The sequence below is a fragment of the Ovis aries genome, chromosome 5, assembly GCF_016772045.2.
Source record: "Ovis aries strain OAR_USU_Benz2616 breed Rambouillet chromosome 5, ARS-UI_Ramb_v3.0, whole genome shotgun sequence".
NCBI lineage: Eukaryota > Metazoa > Chordata > Mammalia > Artiodactyla > Bovidae > Ovis > Ovis aries.
Genome location: NC_056058.1, coordinates 90,861,982 through 90,882,695, shown reverse-complemented (window position 1 = coordinate 90,882,695; position 20,714 = coordinate 90,861,982). Strand labels below are relative to the sequence as shown.

Sequence of the window (20,714 nt, the reverse complement as noted above, 5' to 3'; positions counted from 1 at the left end):
GAGTGCACACAATGCCAAATTAACTTCTGATACATTTAATTCAAGGACTAGGAAATCTCAGCAGTGAGTTTCCCGTCCTGTCTGTCTGAGGAGGAGAAGCACTAATAGATCGTAGTTTATGCTGGTGGTTGTGTGGGAAGAGACAGACTTAGGGAAGCTTTGCTTTCTTCTGACAACTTAGTGACAGAAAGTAGTAGTATGGTAGATTTCATCGTGACACCCACAGGAAGGAGTGGCAGGTTGGGTTCCTGTGGAAGTGGGTTAGGATCAGAACTATGGAAAGGCAACATCTGTTCCTCACTCCTGTTCATTGTCTTTTTTTTTCTTTTTCTTTTGCGCTCTGTGATAGTCTCTCCTCCTCCCCACCTCTCTTATTATACGTTTGATCATGATAACCTTCCCCACAAGGAGTCCCTTCATGTCTTTTTCACTCAAGGTTTCTTCGTATAACTTACTTTGAATGGCATTGCCTCTCCTCCCTTCAGACGTATTGATATTTTGTAGATGTTTGACCCCTGTTCTTTCACGCACATACGCCTTAGAAGAACAACGTCTAAGTATCTGCCGCTTTACCATTTCCCGTTAACCCTCTTCTTCAGTTGTTCCTCTGAAAGCATCTCTGTTGCTCTCTTATCTCCATACCATGTCTGTTTCATTTGTAATCTCACTAGAGAAAACCTATGTGTAACTCTGTGTCATATATTGCCTTTTATATTATTAACACTCAGGAAAATAGTGTAAGGACTCCGCTCTGCAGTGCTGTCAATCTGCCACCTCTCAGGCACTGCTTTAGAATTCCAAAAATGTAAATGAAGTAATTAACCCGATATGAAACAGTGACATATAATTGACTTTCTAAATTAGTGAACTACTGACTCTTCTTTATGTCTTCACCATTTTATGGGATTTCGCATTGGGTAAATTGGCTACTTAACAAAAGGTGTGATGTAACAAAAATTTCTGCTTCCTACCATAATAAATACTGATGCTTATTAAACATCCGGTACCGTGCTGCCTAAGTATATTTATTTTAGATTCTTTCTGTTGGAATTATTTCATAGTCATGAAGCTAAGGCAATATTTAATGTTAGTCAAATATAAACCCCGTATCATTGACTCAACTCGTGGAATAGCCTTGAAAGAAATGCTAATGAATAGACACATGAAGGAAAATGGAATCTGGAAAAAAAAAAATAGCCCAGAGACTAATTCTCCTTCGTTCACACATAAACCCTTCCCCAGTGTAAATTTTTCAGTGCCATCTTGCCTCCGCGCTGTCATCAGATGTCTAAATAATAGGTTTCAGGGTTCTCCTCTTCCTGTTAGTGATCTGAAGTGTTACTCTAGCGTTCTCTATTACAGTGGGCATTGATAGAGGACACTTACGGCATAGTGACTGTTGTTTATGGTTCCCTAGTACATGAACCGGAGAAGGCAATGGCACCCCACTCCAGTACTCTCACCTGGAAAATCCCATGGGTGGAGGAGTCTGGGGGGCTGCAGTCCACGGGGTCGCAAAGAATCGGACACGACTGAGAGACTTCACTTGGACTTTTAACTTCCATGCATTGGAGAAGGAAATGGCAACCCACTCCAGTGTTCTTGCCTGGAGAATCCCAGGGACGAGGGAGCCTGGTGGGCTGCAGTCCATGGGGTCGCAAAGAGTCAGACACGACTGAAGCGACTTAGCAGCAGCAGTAGCAGCAGTACATGAACTCAGAAGTGCTCTTTTACCACATGTGGTATATGTATGTGTTTTCTAAATGTGATATGAAGGTACAGCCACAGACATAGAGGTAAATAGCTACTTTCATTCAAACCCCGTGCTTTCTTCCACCCAATGTGTATATGGTTTTGTGCAGTAGAGACAGTCTTTAAAAGTCATGTCTCAACTGAACATATTTCGAACCTTTTACATCCACAGACTCTTTCCAGAAATGTGAGATGTCCTTTCATAAGAAAAGCGACTCCAACATATCGTCAGAATCATATTTTTAAATTCTGACTTAAAGGATTGTTCTGTGTTTTTTGATCAGTACAGTGTACATTGAAACAGCCTTTATAAGTAATTAGTTGAATAGACATTTCTTCCAGTAACAGTGTTCAGTTGTTTAAGCAAGCAAACAGGCTCTAGGTATTTAGCATAAGTTTCTAGGTAGAAGGTCCAAGGTCTAAGTTTCTAGGTCCAAGGACGTGGAGATCCTTGTTCATATATTTTCAAACAATGTAGGAAGCCTATGACTTACATTTATTACAGTGATGCCACTTTCCCTTTTAAAAATGGGCATCACCTCTTCCCCAATGTTTGGCAAGCTCTTATAACCCAAAATTGGTTAACACATGTTTTGGTGGTCTTACTTTATTTATCACAGGGTCAATGCCTGTACTAGAATCTAAAAGTAAAAACTTCCCCAATATGTGTAAATTAGACCAGTACCACACCATTTCTATGTAAACCTGTGCCTACAGTTGAACAAATATGGTCAAATGAAGATTATCCTGATTTTCTAGAGGCCAAAACTCAAAAACGTCTGAAGGCATAGAGTAAATAATATCTGGAAAAGAATCAAAATCACAAATGTCTTTAGTCTGAAAATTTATATACCTCAGTGTTTATTTTCCTTTTATCATAGAAAATAAAGGCTAAGATCTAAAGAGCTGACCTCGCTACTTTTACAATGAAATTTTTCAGTCCCTGGTCGCTTTGCCTTTTCCTTGCAACACTCCTAGGTATGGTTTTATAATGGCAGACATTAAAAAGTGATGATGCATACTTTATTTGAAGTTTGGAATTGTTTTGTAACTGCACTTAGGCTTGAAATCACAAGTGTACCTTGCTTTCACTGACATATACATTTCATTTGAAATTCAGAAAATCAAATTATACCCCAATAGATTTATAGGATACCTTTTAAAATTTGTGCTTTTGGTTTCTTTATGCTTTTCAATAATCAGCTTTTCTGTCTTTTAATTTTGTGTTTTTCCCTTTTTAATCTATAGTTTAGGGATAATGCAAAAATTTGATGGGCTAGATAGTACAGAGTTAGATTGTGAGACCTGAAATCTAAGGTAAATTTACTTGATCTCATAGATATCAGTTAAATCATAATGTAAGCTTGAGTACATAGATACAACAATAGAGTGCTCGGCATTTTGGAAAAAATGATTTAGATTTGAATGGACAAGGCTAGTGCTTAATTTCAGTTTGGCCTGAGGGGGACATTGTGACATACCGCCCAGCAACTCCTTCATTAAAGAACGTGTTGCCCCACGTCCTGGGAGCGCCCTCGGCGGACAGTCTTCAGCTGCCAGGTTCATCAGGCATTGTCCTGGCCGCTGTGGGATGGATATTCAAAGAGAGAGTGGTGTGGGAGATTAAGGGCCCAGCTGCCTGAGACCCAACTTGGGATGACTCTAAAGGGCCATTCTAGGTCCAGAGCTCCCCCGGGGTTGTGCATGGTTGTCTTGGACCTGCATCTGACCTTAACAGCTCTCTGCCATTCTTGCTTTGCACCCCTCCCTCCCCGAGATGCTGATTCCCAGGGCACTCCTTTGTAACACCCTGCATGCTAAATTCAGTCTCAGAGTCTGTCCCTGGGGAACCCATCTGTGTTCATCTGTGTTAGTCCCTCAGTCGTGTCTGACTGTTTGCAACCCCATGAGTGGTAGCACACCAGGCTCCTCTGTCCATGGAACTCTCCAGGCAAGAATACTGGAGTGGGTTGTCATTTCCTTCTCCAAGGGATCTTCTCAACCCAGGGATTGAGCTCGGGTCTCCTGCATTGCAGGCAGATTCTTTACTGTCTGAGCCACCAGGGAAGCCCAGCTTATGCTCTCTTTCTAAATATGCCAAATCAGACATTGCTCTGACTTCCTAACCATCACTTTCCCTGTTCTGTTCTGTTTCTGTAAACAGCACCTCCATTCATTCCGCAGATAATTTTTGAGCAAATACTATGTGCCAGTCACTGTGTAGAGAAAGAGATGTGGCGTTGACTTGGAAAATATGATCCTTCCCCCTTGGAGCCTACATTTCAGTGGGAAAGAAAGATAGTGAATGAGTCTTTACCAGTGTAAGTATTTAAGATGGAGAAGTGTAGGGTATTATGTACAGATAGTCATGGTATAAAGACACAGGATTTAGAGTTAATAGGTCTAGCTGAGCCACATACTAAGTGTGTGAATATGGGCAAGTCACTTTCTCTAAAAGCATCGATTTCCTCATCTGTAAAACAGGTTCATAATCAACTACCAATCTGCTTTAAAAGAAATTGTTCTAATAAGATAATCTATATACTATAAACACTCAAAATATTGAGTCTCTACAGAATTTATCAGAATCTGACTTCCTTCCTAAATTGTGAGTTCTTCCTAAAGGTCAAAAATCAACCTAATGGTAATAATGTATTATCTAGAAAGGTTGATAAATTAGAATATCACTCCCCCTGTTTACAGTAGGTGGCAGAGTATACAGTCTTTAAAATATATTGAAAATAACACAGGTAATTGGCATCTGAACTTTTAATAAAAATATTGTTAAATTTATAGAATAACTTTGAAAACTTTAATGAAATTTCAAATACACCAAACATCTATGTGCAAATTCAATAAGTTTTTTTTTCTCCAAAGGTAGTGAAGTATAATTGACAATTAAATTCTGTGTATTTTTAAGGTATACAACCTGATGACTCCAGTATCTGTATACATTGTGAAATGTTCAGCCACAACCGAGCCAGTCATATCCATCACCTCACCCCTAACATAAAGGCTTTTTAAGAGGAATTTGTAAAATAACATGATCTTCTGCACTCTGGTTATCTGCTATATATCTTTGTGGCAAGAAATCCATCTCTTTGTGTTTTTTTTTTTTCCCAAAACTTGAAGAAAATGCTTGTTTTTAAAAACTTCAGTATATTAACATTCTCCCAGCTGAATATATAGGTCATATATATTCCAGTATATATATGGGAATATATGCCTGCCCCTGCCAAATCCATATATATGCACACATGTATATACAGCAGAGTATTTCTAGTGTATGCCAATTACCAAAGGCTATAAGTGGTTTTTAAACTGAATATTGTGAACCTGCTACTTAGTTGCATCAGAAACATTCCTTGGTATGTAGTACATTTACAGCGTTTTAAAAAGTTTTCTCGGTTTTCCATTTAAGACCATGTATTGTCACCATTTAAGCATCTCCTTTGCTAAGCCTGCCTTGATTTTTTGGACTGATGGTGTTTTTAGTCCTCACTTGCACGTTTATAAGACTTCCCTGGTGGCTCAGACGGTAAAGCGTCTGTCTACAATGCGGGAGACCTGGGTTCCATCCCTGGATCGGGAAGATCCCCTGGAGAAGGTAAAGGCAATCCACTCCAGTACTGTTGCCTGGAAAATCCCAGGGACAGAGGAGCCTGGTGGGCTACAGTCCCTGGGGTCACAAAGAGTTGGACACGACTGAGCAACTTCACTTTCCTTTCCTTTCCCTACATTTATAATATATCCACTTTCTATATATTCTTCATCGTTTTCAAATCTGTGTTTTATTTTATCTTGCTGACTTGTGGGCACTCTCCTAAGATTGCATAATAAAACATTTAATCACACAAGTCATCTTGATGAACCCTTACACTGTTTTTTTAATCTGTGACCTCTTTTATTTTTTTTTCTTACAACTAGCTTGCTGTTTTCTTGATTAGTAAAGTAAGTTTCTCACACTGTTGCTTTTTTTTTCCCCCTCACGTCGTGTGTTTTCGTAAGGCACTGGTCCTCTTTCCCTTCTCCCAGATTGTCAGTCAGTTAATATGCGTTTTGTTTTGTTTTCCCCTTCTCAGCCTGCCTTCCACATGCCTTTTTGTTGCTGAAGGGGTCTGCACGTGGCACACGGTCTAGGCAGGAAAGGAAAGGGAAGTGGTCGCTGCTCTCCTCTGGCCGCCTGCAACAGTAAATCATAACTTGCCATTCCCTGACTGGTGGCTGGAGACTTATCTTCATAAATGCACGTGACCCAAGAAGTTTCGGTTTGCACACCCTGTCCCTCGGGGTTCTTGCCTGCAGAGAGCCTTTTTCCTTCCTGAAACTAGACAAAGGTTGTAAGAATTGAAGTGAGGGCTTCAAAGCACAGGAAGAGGGAATGTTGTCTTATCCTGTGGCTACCGTGGAGCTCCAGCTGGCCCCGTTTACCTACCCAGGGTGTGAGGCTACATGTGCGTCTGCGAAGGGCCACACCATGCTCAGGCTTGCCCTGAAGTTTTGAATTGGAGAACTTTGGGGAGTATTTCTTGTGTGTTTAACTGCATGGTTATTGGTTTTTTTTTTTTTTTCATGATAACTCTCTAGGTTTAGGTACATCCTCCAGTGGCTAAGCATTGAGCACAAAGACTTACTCATTTGCTAGAGTGACCTTTAACTTCTGTATGATATGTATGCACATACACTAGGGCTGAGCAGCTAACATTATACATATTTACTGTCCAAACCCAAACACTTTTAACAGTGAAAGGAGACACTATTAATAATTGACCAGGTCAGTAGGCATAAAGCGGGACTGCCCTGGGCCATCTAAAATGTATGGTTATCCCGTTTATACCTGGTTATTCATGTTGATGTATGGCAAAACCAATGCAGTATTGTAAAGTAAAATCAAATTTAAAAATAAATAAATAAATAAAAGCATTTAAGCAAGTCCAAATCAGTGTATGTAATGGAGGTGAAACTAGGCTACAACCACTTTATTCAGGTGGGTGTAGTCATTGTATGACACTTCTTAACTACCCCCTCAGTGCAAATGTTGATGTCACTGAAATGTACACAGATACCATATCTAAAAGGAAGGATACATTTTTGAAATTTAAAATCAATGGCAAGGTAATGATAGTAGCTGACAGTATTAATCGTGTATCTGCTTTATCACGTTTATCCTTCAGCCACTCTATGAAGTGTGATACCCACTTTTGTTATTGTTATAATGATTACTTTTGATTCATTATAATTTTATTATTCCCACTTTTGTATTCTTATAGCAATTAGCAAAAACTAAAAATTTAAGGACATCATATTCAAGAGCCTGTGCGTGCTTCTAACTACAACGCTATACTGCCTTCCTCTGGACATACTTTATATCTCTGTGATTATCTTTTTAAAACCATAGTCAGATACACTCCCTTCTATGTAAAAAAAAAAAACCAGCAGTAAAAAGACTGTCTCCACCAGCCTGGCACTGCTAAGCCATGGCTCCATGCTTTGTTGCCAGTCCAGTAATTCTGAAAGGGTTCACTGGTTCCTAGAAAGTGAGGTTGCCACAGAATGACTTCAGTAGTTCTGTTTTAATTTTCAAGTGCCTGGTGCTGTTACTGGTCTAGTATTCTGATTACAGGATTTTAAACAGACACGATAATCAGCTCTTTTTACTCAACCAGGTGGTTTTAGAATTATTGAACCACAAACTCTTAAGGAAAATGCAGCCCTTCATAATTTTTTTCATTTATGGATTTTATAGCTCTTTAAAAAATAATGCTGTCATTAAATGCATTCTCAGTTAAGCTTCTGTTACCTTCTACGTTGAGGAAAGAGAATGCACTGGTTTACACATCTGGAGTAGTTTGCGTTGTGTGTTTTTGTGGGATCACGTGTTATAATTGTGTACTGTGTGCCAAGTCCTCTGCTAGTTGCTTTATATTCAGTCTGTGGCATCTCACCATAACTCTGTGACTTAGCTTATTTATTATCTCCCTTTGACGTGGAATAAAAGAGAGGCCTGGAAAAAGTTTAAATAATTAACTCAAGGTGTTAACTACCAGAAGTGGCAGAGTGGGGATTTGAACCCAGAGAATCTGACTCCATCATCCTTGAACCTAACCACCGTACTCCTTATGAAGACTGCTTACTTGAAAGTGTCTACTTTCAAAGGAAAAGCAAAAACAGTGAGAGCTGAGTGTCATGCTTGTCTGAATTTCCTGCTGGGCAATTTAGTCTTCTTATTTCATCTACCAAAGTGTGTGTATATTTCATTATGATGAGTAAAGGTACTTCAAAAGCCTTGCGTGACAGAACCAAGGTTTTTATGTTGCAGCATAGGTTTTTGTGGGTAGCATGTTACTGGGATCAACCTGTACAATAGACTCTTCAGGAAGACGTTAACAGAAAAGACTCTGCCAAACCCAGTGTCGGCCGATTAGTCATCTTGGCCCTAGGCACATTTTCAACTGAGTAGGCCCAAGAGCACAAAAGGTAGTACACACACAAGGAGACATACAAGGAGAAAAAATGATGGGAGGCGCTCGTGAAGATGGCACTTGAGTAGAAGCACTGAGTGTAATTACCATCTGCAATGAAAATGTGAAAAGGTCCTTTCCAAACTTTGAAACAACTTAACTTGAGGAGCTCTAGAGGGAGCTGATCTATTTATGTATATATACATATATATATCTTTTTTTTAAAGATATCTCAGACTTCAACTGTGCTATTAACCAGAGTGATGATTCATTCATGCTCATACAGTAATAATGATCCTCAGATTCATAAATGTACAGTAGTGTCAGGTCTTAATCTGAAGGAGACACGCGTTATTTGATTTTCTTTGAGACTGTTCTTTCCTGTACAAGTGATTCACATGCTGTAATCCTCATAGTACATATGTGTAACACATGTCAGAATTTAAAAAGAGAGTAATGGCTTTTGCTGATGAAAGACTTTAAACTATTTTCCTCAAAAACATTAAGCATGCAAATATAAATATAGGCCTGAATGTGCATATATTCCTCCCTACCCCTAAGCCACACTGGCTCTTTCAGGAGGTCCCCTTGGACTTTAAAATATAAGACATATTTATTCTGAGTGCTGTGGCTGCTGGGTCACACATATGGGAGAATAAAATTATCTATTTCACCTTTAGGTTAGGATGAAGACAACCCAATTCAGAGTTCATTTCTTCTTCAGATGGGGGAGTATTGAATCTAGTACTGACTTGGATTTGTAACTTCCAAAATCCAAGACCCTGGAGGAGAGACATGAATCTGCTCCCACAGATTTCATGTCAGAGCATCCTTATAACGTCAACATTTCCCTGCCTTCAAAAACGTATCTTCTAAGCTAAGACAAGGAGAGCAACTTTTTCATTTAATTTAGGAAAAATAGTAAACGCTTTAAGTTTTCCTTTGCTAAAAGTAGTCCACGATGGAGTTCTGGAAGAAATGAAACCCACGGAAAAGTGAACAGTTTGTAGGTACAGAAAGGGAATTAAGGAACTTTCAGGGTGACATGAAGTATTTGGATTGGTTCAGGTACTTGTGGAGGTAGTAAGCAGGTACCTCACTGGAGGGCCTTGGAGAAAGCATAGTGAGGGAAGTTAGGTGGGCAGAAAAGGCCTACCTGATTCCTGGGGAGAGCTGGTAGCAGCCCTATGAAAGGACCCTGTGCGCATGGAGGGGGCAAAGGTCGCTGCTGCTGACTCTGGCCCTCCCTTGCCCCCTTCTGGTGCTCTGGTCTCCATCTAACCAAACACTCCTAAACTCAGGAAGCTGTCTTATCTTGTTACACTTACTTAATGTTTAAAATCTTACTTTTAACTCTGGAAGAAAAAAAAAAATCGGTATTTTTTGCTCTGAATTTCAAACACATGGAAAATTTTAATAATAAGGTAAGCCTGCATACAAATGGTATATGTTTTTACTGTTCAAACTACTTGGTATTTACTGGGTTAATCTTGTCAGACTGGTAACATGCAATCCAGTGAAGGAAAGTACAGATTAACTGTATATAAGCCAAGGTGAAAGAACATTATAACAAAAAATTGAATAAATGGAATAAATAGGATTAAGGGGAAGCAAAAATATCAGATGACAGCATCAAATATTTTGTACTAATTCTCAAATCATCAATATGATTTATAGAAATATTCAGGTTCCTTGTTATCCTAGACAGCAACCTACTCCAGTATTCATGCCTGGAAAATCCCATGGACCGAGGAGCCTGGCGGGCTACAATCCACGGGGTCGCAAAGAGTCAGATACGACTGAGCGACTTCTGTATGTAATAATTTTTAGTGTTATTGATAATCTGATATTGCTCATGGCTGATTTCTCTCTGAGCATCATTTTTAGAATTTCAATTTTCTTTACTGATTTGGATTTGAATTTTTTTAACCATTCCTTTAACTATCCAAGTCAATGAAAAAGGAATTAATCAAGTGAGTTTGTTTATATAAGAATATAACAATATATTGCTGAGAAATAGACCCATGTGACCCAAATGAAAGAACAGAAGACATAAAGTCATGGTCAAGTGAGAGTTGTGTCATTTTATGTGGCCCCAGACAGAGTCATGTCTGTGTGGCCATTAACCAGTTTCTCAGCTTCAGTTTCCTCCTCCCAAATGGGGAAAATGATACAAATTATACATTTATTTCAATACTGTTTCAGAATGAAGTAAAAGTATTCATTTTGAAATTTATGAAGTGCTATGTAGAAATATTAAACACAAATAAAAGCAATATTTTAATTGTAACTTTGCCACATGTAACCTAATACGCCATGAACTTTAGGATAATATGTCTGGGTTACCAATTTTTTTTACTTTTATTGAACTTTTGATACTACACTGCCATCAGTCAATTCAGTCACTCAGTCATGTCTGATTCTTTGCAACCTCATGAACTGCAGCACGCCAGGCCTCCCTGTCCATCACCAACTCCTGGAGTTTACTCAAACTCATGTCCATTGAGTTGGTGATGCCATCCAACCATCTCATCCTCTGTCCCCTTCTCCCACCTTCAGTCTTTCCCAGCATCAGGGTCTTTTCAAATGAGTCAGTTCTTTGCGTCAGATGGCCAAAGTATTGGAGTTTCAGCTTCAGCATCAGTCCTTCCAATGAATATTCAGGACTGATTTCCTTTCAGATGGACTGGTTTTATCTCCTTGCAGTCCAAGGGACTCTCAAGAGTTCTCCAGCTAAACAGTTCAAAAGCATCAATTTTTTGACGCTCAACTTTCTTTATAGTCCAACATCCATACATGACTACTGGAAAAACCGTAGCTTTGTCTTTATGGCTGAAGTCACCATCTGCAGTGATTTGGGAGCCCAAAAAAATAAAGTCTCTCACTGTTTTTCCATTGTTTCTCCAACGATTTGCCATGAAGTGATGGGACTGGATGCCATGATCTTTGTTTTCTGACTGTTGAGTTTTAAGCCAACTTTTTCACTCTCCTCTTTCACTTTCATCAAGAGGCTCTTTAGTTCTTCACTTTCTGCCATAAGGGTAGTGTCATCTGCATATCTGAGGTTATTGACATTTCTCCCGGCAGTCTTGATTCCAGCTTGTGCTTCATCCAGCCCAGTGTTTCTCATGATGCACTCTGCATAGAAGTTAAATAAGTAGGGTGACAGTATACAGCCTTGATGTACTCCTTTCCCTATTTGGAACCAGTCTGTTGTTCCATGTCCAGTTCTGTTGCTTCTTGACCTGCATACAGGTTTCCCAGGAGGCAGGTCAGGTGGTCTGGTATTCCCATCTCTTAAAGAATTTTCTAGAGTTTGTTGTGATCCATACAAAGGCTTTGGCATAGTCAATAAAATAGAAGTAGATGTTTTTCTGGAACTCTCTTGCTTTTTTGAGGATCCAGCGGATGTTGGCAATTTGATCTCTGGTTCCTCTGCCTTTTGTAAATCCAGCTTGAACATCTGGAAGTTCACAGTTCACATACTGTTGAACTATACTGCCATACTTAAGACATTATAACAACAACAACAAAATAATGGCATCTTTCTTCTTTCAAATATTGGTATTGGGCTCATGAGCTCTTACCATTTTTAGAAATTAAGATCCCTTTGAGCATCTAATAAAGCTGAGCATCCTTTCCCAGAAAAATATTCATGTCACATACAGATAGAATTTTGCAGAGAATTTCAAACATCTCCTTATCCCTGGATCCTAATAAAAAGCACATCTTCACCTTAAATTGACGTAGAGTAGGGCTTTGGTCACTTGGCTTCTTTCTTTTCAGATTTCTGAGTTTTCCACACCATCACAGTCTTCTATTATGGACTGTTAAAGAAGTTGTCTTCCTCCCCGTCTATGCCTCCACCCTTTCCTTGCTTTAGCTATGTTGCTTCTAAGGTCTGGCTCTTACACAGTCTTGGTTCCTGTGTTCAGTCTCCCCCTAGCCAGCACTGCCATTCTCCAGCATTTTCCATCAGTGCTCAGTCCCAGTTAGGGAGCGAATGGGGGCTAGAAACCGCCCCGACAAATGCAAAATGCAGAGGCTTTGGACCGAAATGGCAGCTGCAAGTAGGTCAGCACTGCCCATTGCAGCAAGGCCAGCACAGAGGAGAATCATCAGGAAAACTAAACTGTAAAGATTTTCACCGATTTACAAATCTCCTAATCCTTTACAGTCAAATATTTGAAAATTTTTGTGACTGAGTTCATTTGTAAACAGCTCTTGATTCAGAGCCTCTGGAATCTGACCATTCCCCTCCTCTAGTAATATAATATGAAAGTGCTTTTTAAACTGTAAAGAACTAAAACAGTGTAAGGGAGGATCATGCTGGATTATAATGTGATTTGATGAGATGTGAACAAAAGTTATACATCATCACCTCCCTTTGTGTGAAATGTCAGCCAGATGAACAAACAGACCAAACCCCCCCCCCCCCCCCCCCCGCCTCTCCCCCGGTAGTTAATCTATCAACTGTATATTTTTCCAGGTTTGTAAAATTTTAATCCCCAGATCTTCTACTTTTGCACTAAATCCTCAGCCTTTTCAACTCTTAACTGTATATCATTTCACAAATGGCCCTTGATATCTAGTGTCTTCAGTCACTACCACCTTTAAGTCAGCATGTGTTAACAACAACCAAAAGAAAATTGAGCACAAATATTTTTGAATGCAGACATATTCTTAGAATACCAGGAGACCACAGTGTTCTTATTTGGTAATTTCAGCAACAGTCGTTCTCCGTGTCTAAAAATGTTCCTGTTTAGAAAATGAGAATAAGGACATAGAAGTTCTTCATGAGCCAGGTGGATTCCCTGTTGTGGAACTGAGAGTTTTATTAGCTGATGTTGGTTTAAATTTCTGTATTCTAGTGCCATTTGGAGAATCTTATTTTTAAAATAAAATCTAGAAGCAGGTAGCACACTATTTAATAATGAATATGAAGTCCTGAATTGGAGTATTATTTTATGCTTTTTAAAATATTATTGGTATTGCCAGGTGAATGTTGCAGTAATATCATCATGCTGATAACCAGCATTGATTTTAAGATTTGCACATTACATAAGCAGAAACCACAAGACACAAAGATTTAAGGTGCAGAAATGCTGCTGAGGCAGCATTAACAGTGAATTAGATTCCCATTAGGTCCTGTTCAGTGAAAGGGGATCTGCATATGTAGAGTTTAAAGGAATTTAACAGAGAGAGAGAGAGATTTTTAATTCAAAATGCCAACAGGCATCATTTGGTATTAGAAACATGGCTTGCACTGTTTTCTGTGTGAGCTTTCATCACCGTTCAGAATTCTTCCTTTTTTAATGCAGTAATTTATTTTTATAGACAATAAATTAATAGCGCATGATAGAGAAATTGCTCTTTTTTAGAGGGAGAAAAGACATTTGATGCAAAGAAAGAGTGAGAGCTATGAAATTTGAGACTATTAGATATTGTATTATAACTAATTTTTTATTAAGCTTTCTTATGTTTGTTGTGTCAAATTAGAGTTACTAGTGTTAGCTGAGTTAGAATATTTTTGATTCTTTTAATCTAGAACTATTATTAAATATTTCTCAGGTTTTTTTATCTTGCAGACCTCTGATAAATTCTTCCATTTCTTCAAACCAAGTGACTCTTTTTAAAGCTTTAGAACCATTTAATTTTATAAAAACAACATTCTATAAAAAGAAAGTATAATCATTTTTCTGCATAAAGAAATATATTAGAAAACAAAATGACATTGATAATACGAAGAGAAAGGTTTTTGTGGGCATTTAAAACACCAAGGAATTATGAGGCCATGGTGAAGAGCTGGCTAGTTAAAATGGGGAAATCAAAGCAAGATATCTTTCTTTACTAATGTACCATCTACTGAAAATTAGCAGAAGTTAGTCCTGAGTTGCTGAGAGTGAAGCCCCGGTACTGACTTCCCTGAAGCACTGGAATAGGAAGTGGTGGAAGAAACTTGTAATAGACGCCCTCAGGGATTCCTCCTTGTTTCCCCTGTGATCCCTTTAATCCTTGAATTGTCAAACCACATGGAAAATAATAGAGCTGTGTAGTTCTAAGTCTTAAGTGGTATTATCTTTTAAAAATATATATATTGCATCTTTTCACATCTCTGAACAAGAATAGGGCGTGTGTTCAGCATAGAAAAGAATAGCTTTGAGCAAGAAATGCATATTGCTTTTTCATTTTTAATATTATTATTATCTATGACTAAGTTTGTATCCAGTAGGGAAAACAATTATGGCCAATATTTTATTTTCCTTTTTAAAAACAGATGATTCAGCGAGAAGCAGATGTGAAAAGTAAGGTGACTGCCGTGGCGTTGACAGACTCTGTTCACAATGTGTGGCATCAAGAAGCTGGCAAAACGATTCGAGAATGGATGAGAGAGGTGAGATGATTTTTTTTTTTTTTTTCAGTGCTGAGATGAATGAGTGTGAGCCTTTTATATCTGGAGCCCCCACCAACTTATATCACCTCCCACCCCCAAGCTCCCTTTCTGGAGGCAGAACATTTAGAGGGAATAGAGAAAACCAGACATGGTTGAAATAATAATAGAAAACCCTTTGGAAAAACGATTACTTTTTTGGAAGCCTTCCTCCCTCACCCCCACCCCCTTTTTTTTTTTTTTTTTTGAAAAAAATATATGTGTGCTATATGCAGATAGTAGGAACTTTGACTGAATAAGGTCATGATCTGTTAGGTTATTATTCCCCAGTATTTACTTTTCCCATCCGCTATGTATCATTGATACTGTTTAATTATAAGAAAGAAGGTCAGTGTACGCCTCTCTTAAATGGATGGCTCACTGCTCCCAGTAGGGGGAGAAGTCAAAAGCTGAAATAGTGCTTGGCAGACCCTTGAGCTAGGAGAAACCCAGGGGCTAGTCACGGCCCACCTTAGGCTAAGAAAGCTTTTCATACTTCCAAAGGGCTTGTGAATCTGAGAGTGTACAAGGACTCATTCCAGGCGGTTCAGACAGTAGAGAATCTGCCTGCAATACAGGAGACCCAGGTTTGATCCCTGGGTTGGGAAGATCTCCTGGAGAAGGGAGTGGTTACCAACTCCAGTATTCTGGACTGCAAAATTCCATGGACAGCCCATGGGGTCACAAAGAGTCAGACATGGCTGAGCAACTAACACTTTCACACTTTCATTGAACATGCTTCCAGTTTTGAAACACCTTTCAGCTCAGCATTTCCTTTATTCCTATTGCAGATATATAGCTGAAATTTCTTGTTTATTTATATTTACCTTCCTGATAGTATAAGAAATTAACATCGGCCATACCATGCTTTAGCAATTATTTAATCAAATCAATACATATTATTTATATGAATGAGCTGGTTGACCTTCCTGATTTTCTTCCAGTTTTTTTTTTTTTTTTTTAAAGAGAATACCAGGTATTTATTCAGCTGACCTCTCACCATAGGGACAGTGAATAACTTATACCAGTTCTCGTGGTATACTATAAGGATCAGAAAGATAATGTTTAAAAAGAGTTTTGAACAAACAGAAGGTCTAAGGTATGTAATCCCTTAATGGTGTTGCCATATCACCAGTCTCTTTTCACTGTCATTATTCTCCATTAGAAAAAGTGCTTTCATCATACAAAAGTCCAAAATATGTTTACTCCACCTCTCACAATAAACATAAAAAGGTGGGATTTTATTTTTTTAATCTATTCTAACACCCGGGTGTTTTCTGACCACATTGCTTATCGCATTTCCTCCTTTCATAGTTTAGCTACGTCCTTTATTGTCATTTCCAAGGACCTAAATTCTCTTAAGGCAAATTTTGTATGTTTTATGACAATTACTTTTTATCCATCCAAATGTATACATAACCAGCTCCTAGTATTATATAGCTAGTAAAGTTTATAAATGTTGGTACCTTTTCCCACATACATAACCAATATAGAATTTAGTACTTACCCCAAACTAGAAACATCCCATTTATCATTTTTTTTAATTGTGAGGTCTTCATATTCCAGGTGAGACATATAAAAAGAATTTATCTAGATTTATTTTTTAAGAATTTCTAACTACTCCTTGGAAGAAAAGTTGTGACCAACCTAGATAGCATATTCAAAAGCAGAGACATTACTTTGCCAACAAAGGTCCGTCTAGTCAAGGCTATGGTTTTTCCTGTGGTCATGTGTGGATGTGAGAGTTGGACTGTGAAGAAAGTTGAGCACTGAAGAATTGATGCTTTTGAAGTGTGGTGTTGGAGAAGACTCTTGAGAGTCCCTTGGACTGCAAGGAGATCCAACCAGTCCATTCTAAAGGAGATCAGCCCTGGGATTTCTTTGGAGGGAATGATGCTAAAGCTGAAACTCTAGTACTTTCCAGAGTTGACTCATTGGAAAAGACTCTGATGCTGGGAGGGATTGGGGGCAGGAGGAGAAGGGGACGACAGAGGATGAGATGGCTGGATGAGATGGCATCACTGACTCGATGGACATGAGTCTGAGTGAACTCCGGGATTTGGTGATGGACAGGGAGACCTGGCATGCTGCGATTCATGGGGTCGCAAAGAGTCGGACACGACTGAGTGACTGAACTGAACTAAGACTAGATTAGGCATCCCCTTCAAAAGTCAGAATATATTGATCTGTGTATTTTTTTAATCTGACTAAAATAGGCAGTAGCTGAATTCATCTTAATTTAATCAAAGAAGAGATAGAAAGTAACCAAAGGGACTTCTTACCTTGGGCTCCAGGCTGTAAGGCTGAGTGGGCAAAGGTGAACCCAGTTAACATAAGAAGGACATTATGCTAAGTGAAATAAGCTAGACACAGAAGGAAAAGTCATACGTGGTCCCTCTTACATGTGGAATCTGAAAGAGTCGAATACACAGAAGCAGAGAACAGAATTGTGGTTCCTAATGTCAGGAAGGTGGGGGAGACAGGGAGATGTTGGTCAAGGATTACAGGGGTATAGAATGCACAAGTCTAGAGACCTAATATACAGCATTTTGAATACTGGAAATTTGCTAAAAGGATAGATTTCAGATTCTCTCACCACACACTGAAAAATGCTAGCTGTGTAAATGAGAACATGTTAATTGGCTTGATTACAGTTATCATTTCACTGTGTATATGTATATTAAATCATCATGTTATACAACTTAAATATATAGTTTTTATTTAAAAAAAAAAAAAAAGGCTGAGTAGGTGAATGTCATTTCCTGACATATCCCTGGTCTCTGAAAGTCTGCTGCCGAGCCAGATGTATGGTTCTATGTAGTAATCAGGAGCCCTCACCCATCACCATTCAGTTATGAGCGTCTGTCCTGGAAATACAACCGGATGAATAATAGTTCTTATCTGAGAACACAACACCTTCCATATTAAAGAGCAACCTACAGACACTGATGATTTACAACTCATAACAATGAGTAAAAATCTACACTCAACCAGGGCAACAAGCATCTCCAGATACTTCCAAATATCTTGCACAGGAGTACCCACTACATGCTTCTCCCTTTAAACTTCATACTTTAAGGTATAACCTTTTTATAAAAATTTTCAATTCACTTCATATCTACACTGAAATATTGTCAGCCCTTGATTTAAATGTCAGTGTCGTTCAGCCCTGTGACCTATAGGCACTTCTAAGTTTATATGAATAACCCCCAAATTTTGGATTTCACAAAGAAGACAGTGTACAGCCACAAAACCTGTAAAGTCATAATTTCACAGTAAAAGACTTTTTAATGGAAAATACTTAACTTGAAGACATCACTACACTGCCTCTTTTTTCTCCTTATCCCTCAGACCCAGAGAAACTGTAGTTACAGGACCCATCTCAGTCTGCTGGCTCTGGCCACAGGCTTCCTTCCCTCTGCTTGTTGGTTGGAATGGGGCTGGGCTGCATCTGAGGCTCAAGCATCGCTCTGTTGGTGCCTCTAGTCCAGCATGTCTTGTTGTCCACTCAGGACAACTGAGAATACGATTGCTGGGGTCTGGGAACGCCTGCAGCATGATCTGAGTTTAGTAGGGCTTTCCTGATGGGCTACTTCTAATCATCATCCAAGACACTTCGCTAGTGTTCGTCTCAACTGAGGAACTGGGATAGGGTTCAAACGGAGCATTGAGAAGTGGGGTAGAATAAGCATTAGAAAAACAGTGAAAAGAGATTTGGCTTCTAAACTATAGAAACACGTCTCAGAATAGAGAATTGCATTTGATAAATGGAATTTCAGATAGACTGAGTTCATGGGTCATCGCTGTATGTCTTTCCCATGTTTCCTTCCCTTCATGTACTTCCGAGTTTGTTTACATTATTTTATTTCATTATACTCTGTCATATGGCAAACATATTTCTAGCTGGCTTCGTCCTTTTCTCTATATGCTTTTCCCAGTGGTGTAAAAATGTCGCACAAACATGAACACACCACACATGTACGTCAACTTGTGGTATCAAACCTTCACAATCCTGTACCCGTACTTTATCATTGCAGAGAACTTTAACTATAGGGTGTTTATTTTCTATCCTGATTTTATGAGAAATCAAAATGTAAACATTTGCCTAGATAAAAACTGAAATTTCCGAATCATAAAATGGTAACCTGTATTTTGCTTTAAATATTTTGAGTTTAAAGGTGACCTGGATAAAATCCATTTTGTGGATTTTAAAGTCAGTGATAGCAAGTTAGAAAATGATTAATCAACTGTATACTATAATGTACCATTAATATTATTAGTACTGAAAATATCCTATAATACTTACATACTTGAAGTGTAAGTGAACAGTATTAAGACTGACATATCACCTGGGTTATAGCTGACTTTCATCAGATTCGGAGGCACCTCTAGGATGAATAATAATTAAAATATATACCTAATCGCTGCCCGTCGGTAGAGCTAATTGCTGTCATTGCGAAGACTAAATTGTTTAAGAATTAAGAAAAAGAGAGGAAAGAGAAAGTCATTCTTCAATGAAGCTATCTCCCAGTATCACTTCAAGCCTATTTTTAGTACCTATAGAAGTCATGATTTTTGAATTTATTAGGGGTTGTGATGAATGATAAAACAAATCATCCATTTACATATCTTGACACTGCTTTGGAAAACACTTATTTCTTACAAGCAAGTGTCACATTGTATATAAAAGCTGGCTAATTGTGTGCTAATCTTCTGTATTATCTAGAACTCTCTGATGTGGTATTCTATCAATAGTAATATTAATTTTATTTATTTCAAACATATGAAATATCTTCTAAGACCCTATTTCTTTTATAATTTCTTATCCCTTACATTGTATAATTTTGCATTCAGCTGCTAATTAAGATTAGGAGTGCAAATTATAGAATACATATCTACTTTAAACCATCAAGCTTTTGTAATACATGCAAATAGTAATATTTTATCCATTTTAAGTATAAAAAGAAAGAAAACATTTAAGAACATTACTAGATGTTGTGTTTGTTTTCATGTTTTTTTTTTTTTTCCACACAGTTCAGTAGTTTCATTGATCTACTGTTTCTTACAAAAATCTGCCATGCTTTGTGAACTTCACTTTCTAATCTCATACAGCAACCCTTCCTTTATGTTATTCCTGCTCTCCCTGGTCCCAGAACAGTAGGGTTGCCTTGACAAATCTATTCAAAAGCCATTCCTCGGCCTTTATTGGTGGGGACTGGGGCCTTTGAAATTCTCTCCTCACTGCAACACAGCTGACATCTTCTTCCAGACAGAATGAATTAAGGAAATACAATAAGACACTTGATCTACCAGTCAAGGATCTTTCCGCAGTGAGGGCGGGTTCCATGGTGCACGACCAGGACAGCAAGCATCTAAACATACACAATACATGCTTGCTTACGAGAATAGCAATCAGCGACTTTTCTGACATGATTGATAGGATGATTTCTTTTAAAATAAAATCCACCTGGAAATTCATTGTGTGTATGTGTGTGTTGGAAATTTTTTTTAAGCCATGTAAGGTTAATCACATTTTTTAAGCCATACTTCAAATGTTGTTGTGTGCGTGTGTGCTTAGTCATATCCGACTCTTTGCGACCCCGTGGATTATAAACCGCCAGACTCCTCTTTTCGTGAAAGTTTCCAGACAAAGATACTGGAGTGGATTGCCATTTCCTTCTCTAGGAATCTTCCTGACCCCGGGATTGAATCTATGTCTCCTGCATTGGCAGGCGGAATCTTTACCACTGTACCACCTGGGAAGCCCCCAGACTTCAAATATACACTTAAAATGTATAGAAGGAATATGGATTGTTTCTATATCATTTAAGTTGTAAACCATCATCTTAGAGGTTTGTCTTTAGTATTGAAGGTTTTGTGTCCTCAGACACAGAGCTACAGTTCACCAGATTGTGTTTCTTTTGATCTGTTTGATACAGCCTTCACTGAACCAAGTTGAAGTAAAAATTAAAAGATTTTATATTTATATGGGCCATTTTGAGGATTAGTTGCAAAATGTATTTCCTCTAGTATTACAGAGACAAAGAATATAGTTTTATCAAATTGATATT

The 20,714-nt window shown here is 38.4% G+C and overlaps 1 protein-coding gene across 21 annotated transcripts in view; it reads left to right on the top strand.

The window, feature by feature from the left end:
• The window catches only part of ARB2A (ARB2 cotranscriptional regulator A), a 407,046-nt gene that overhangs the window by 251,312 nt on the left and 135,020 nt on the right, over nucleotides 1-20,714 (top strand). For all 21 annotated transcript variants that reach the window (XM_060416002.1, XM_042250753.1, XM_042250755.1 and 18 more), the window contains one exon: nucleotides 14,491-14,607. In XM_060416002.1, coding sequence (XP_060271985.1) covers nucleotides 14,491-14,607 — 117 coding nt within the window. The remainder of the gene's footprint in view (nucleotides 1-14,490; nucleotides 14,608-20,714) is intronic.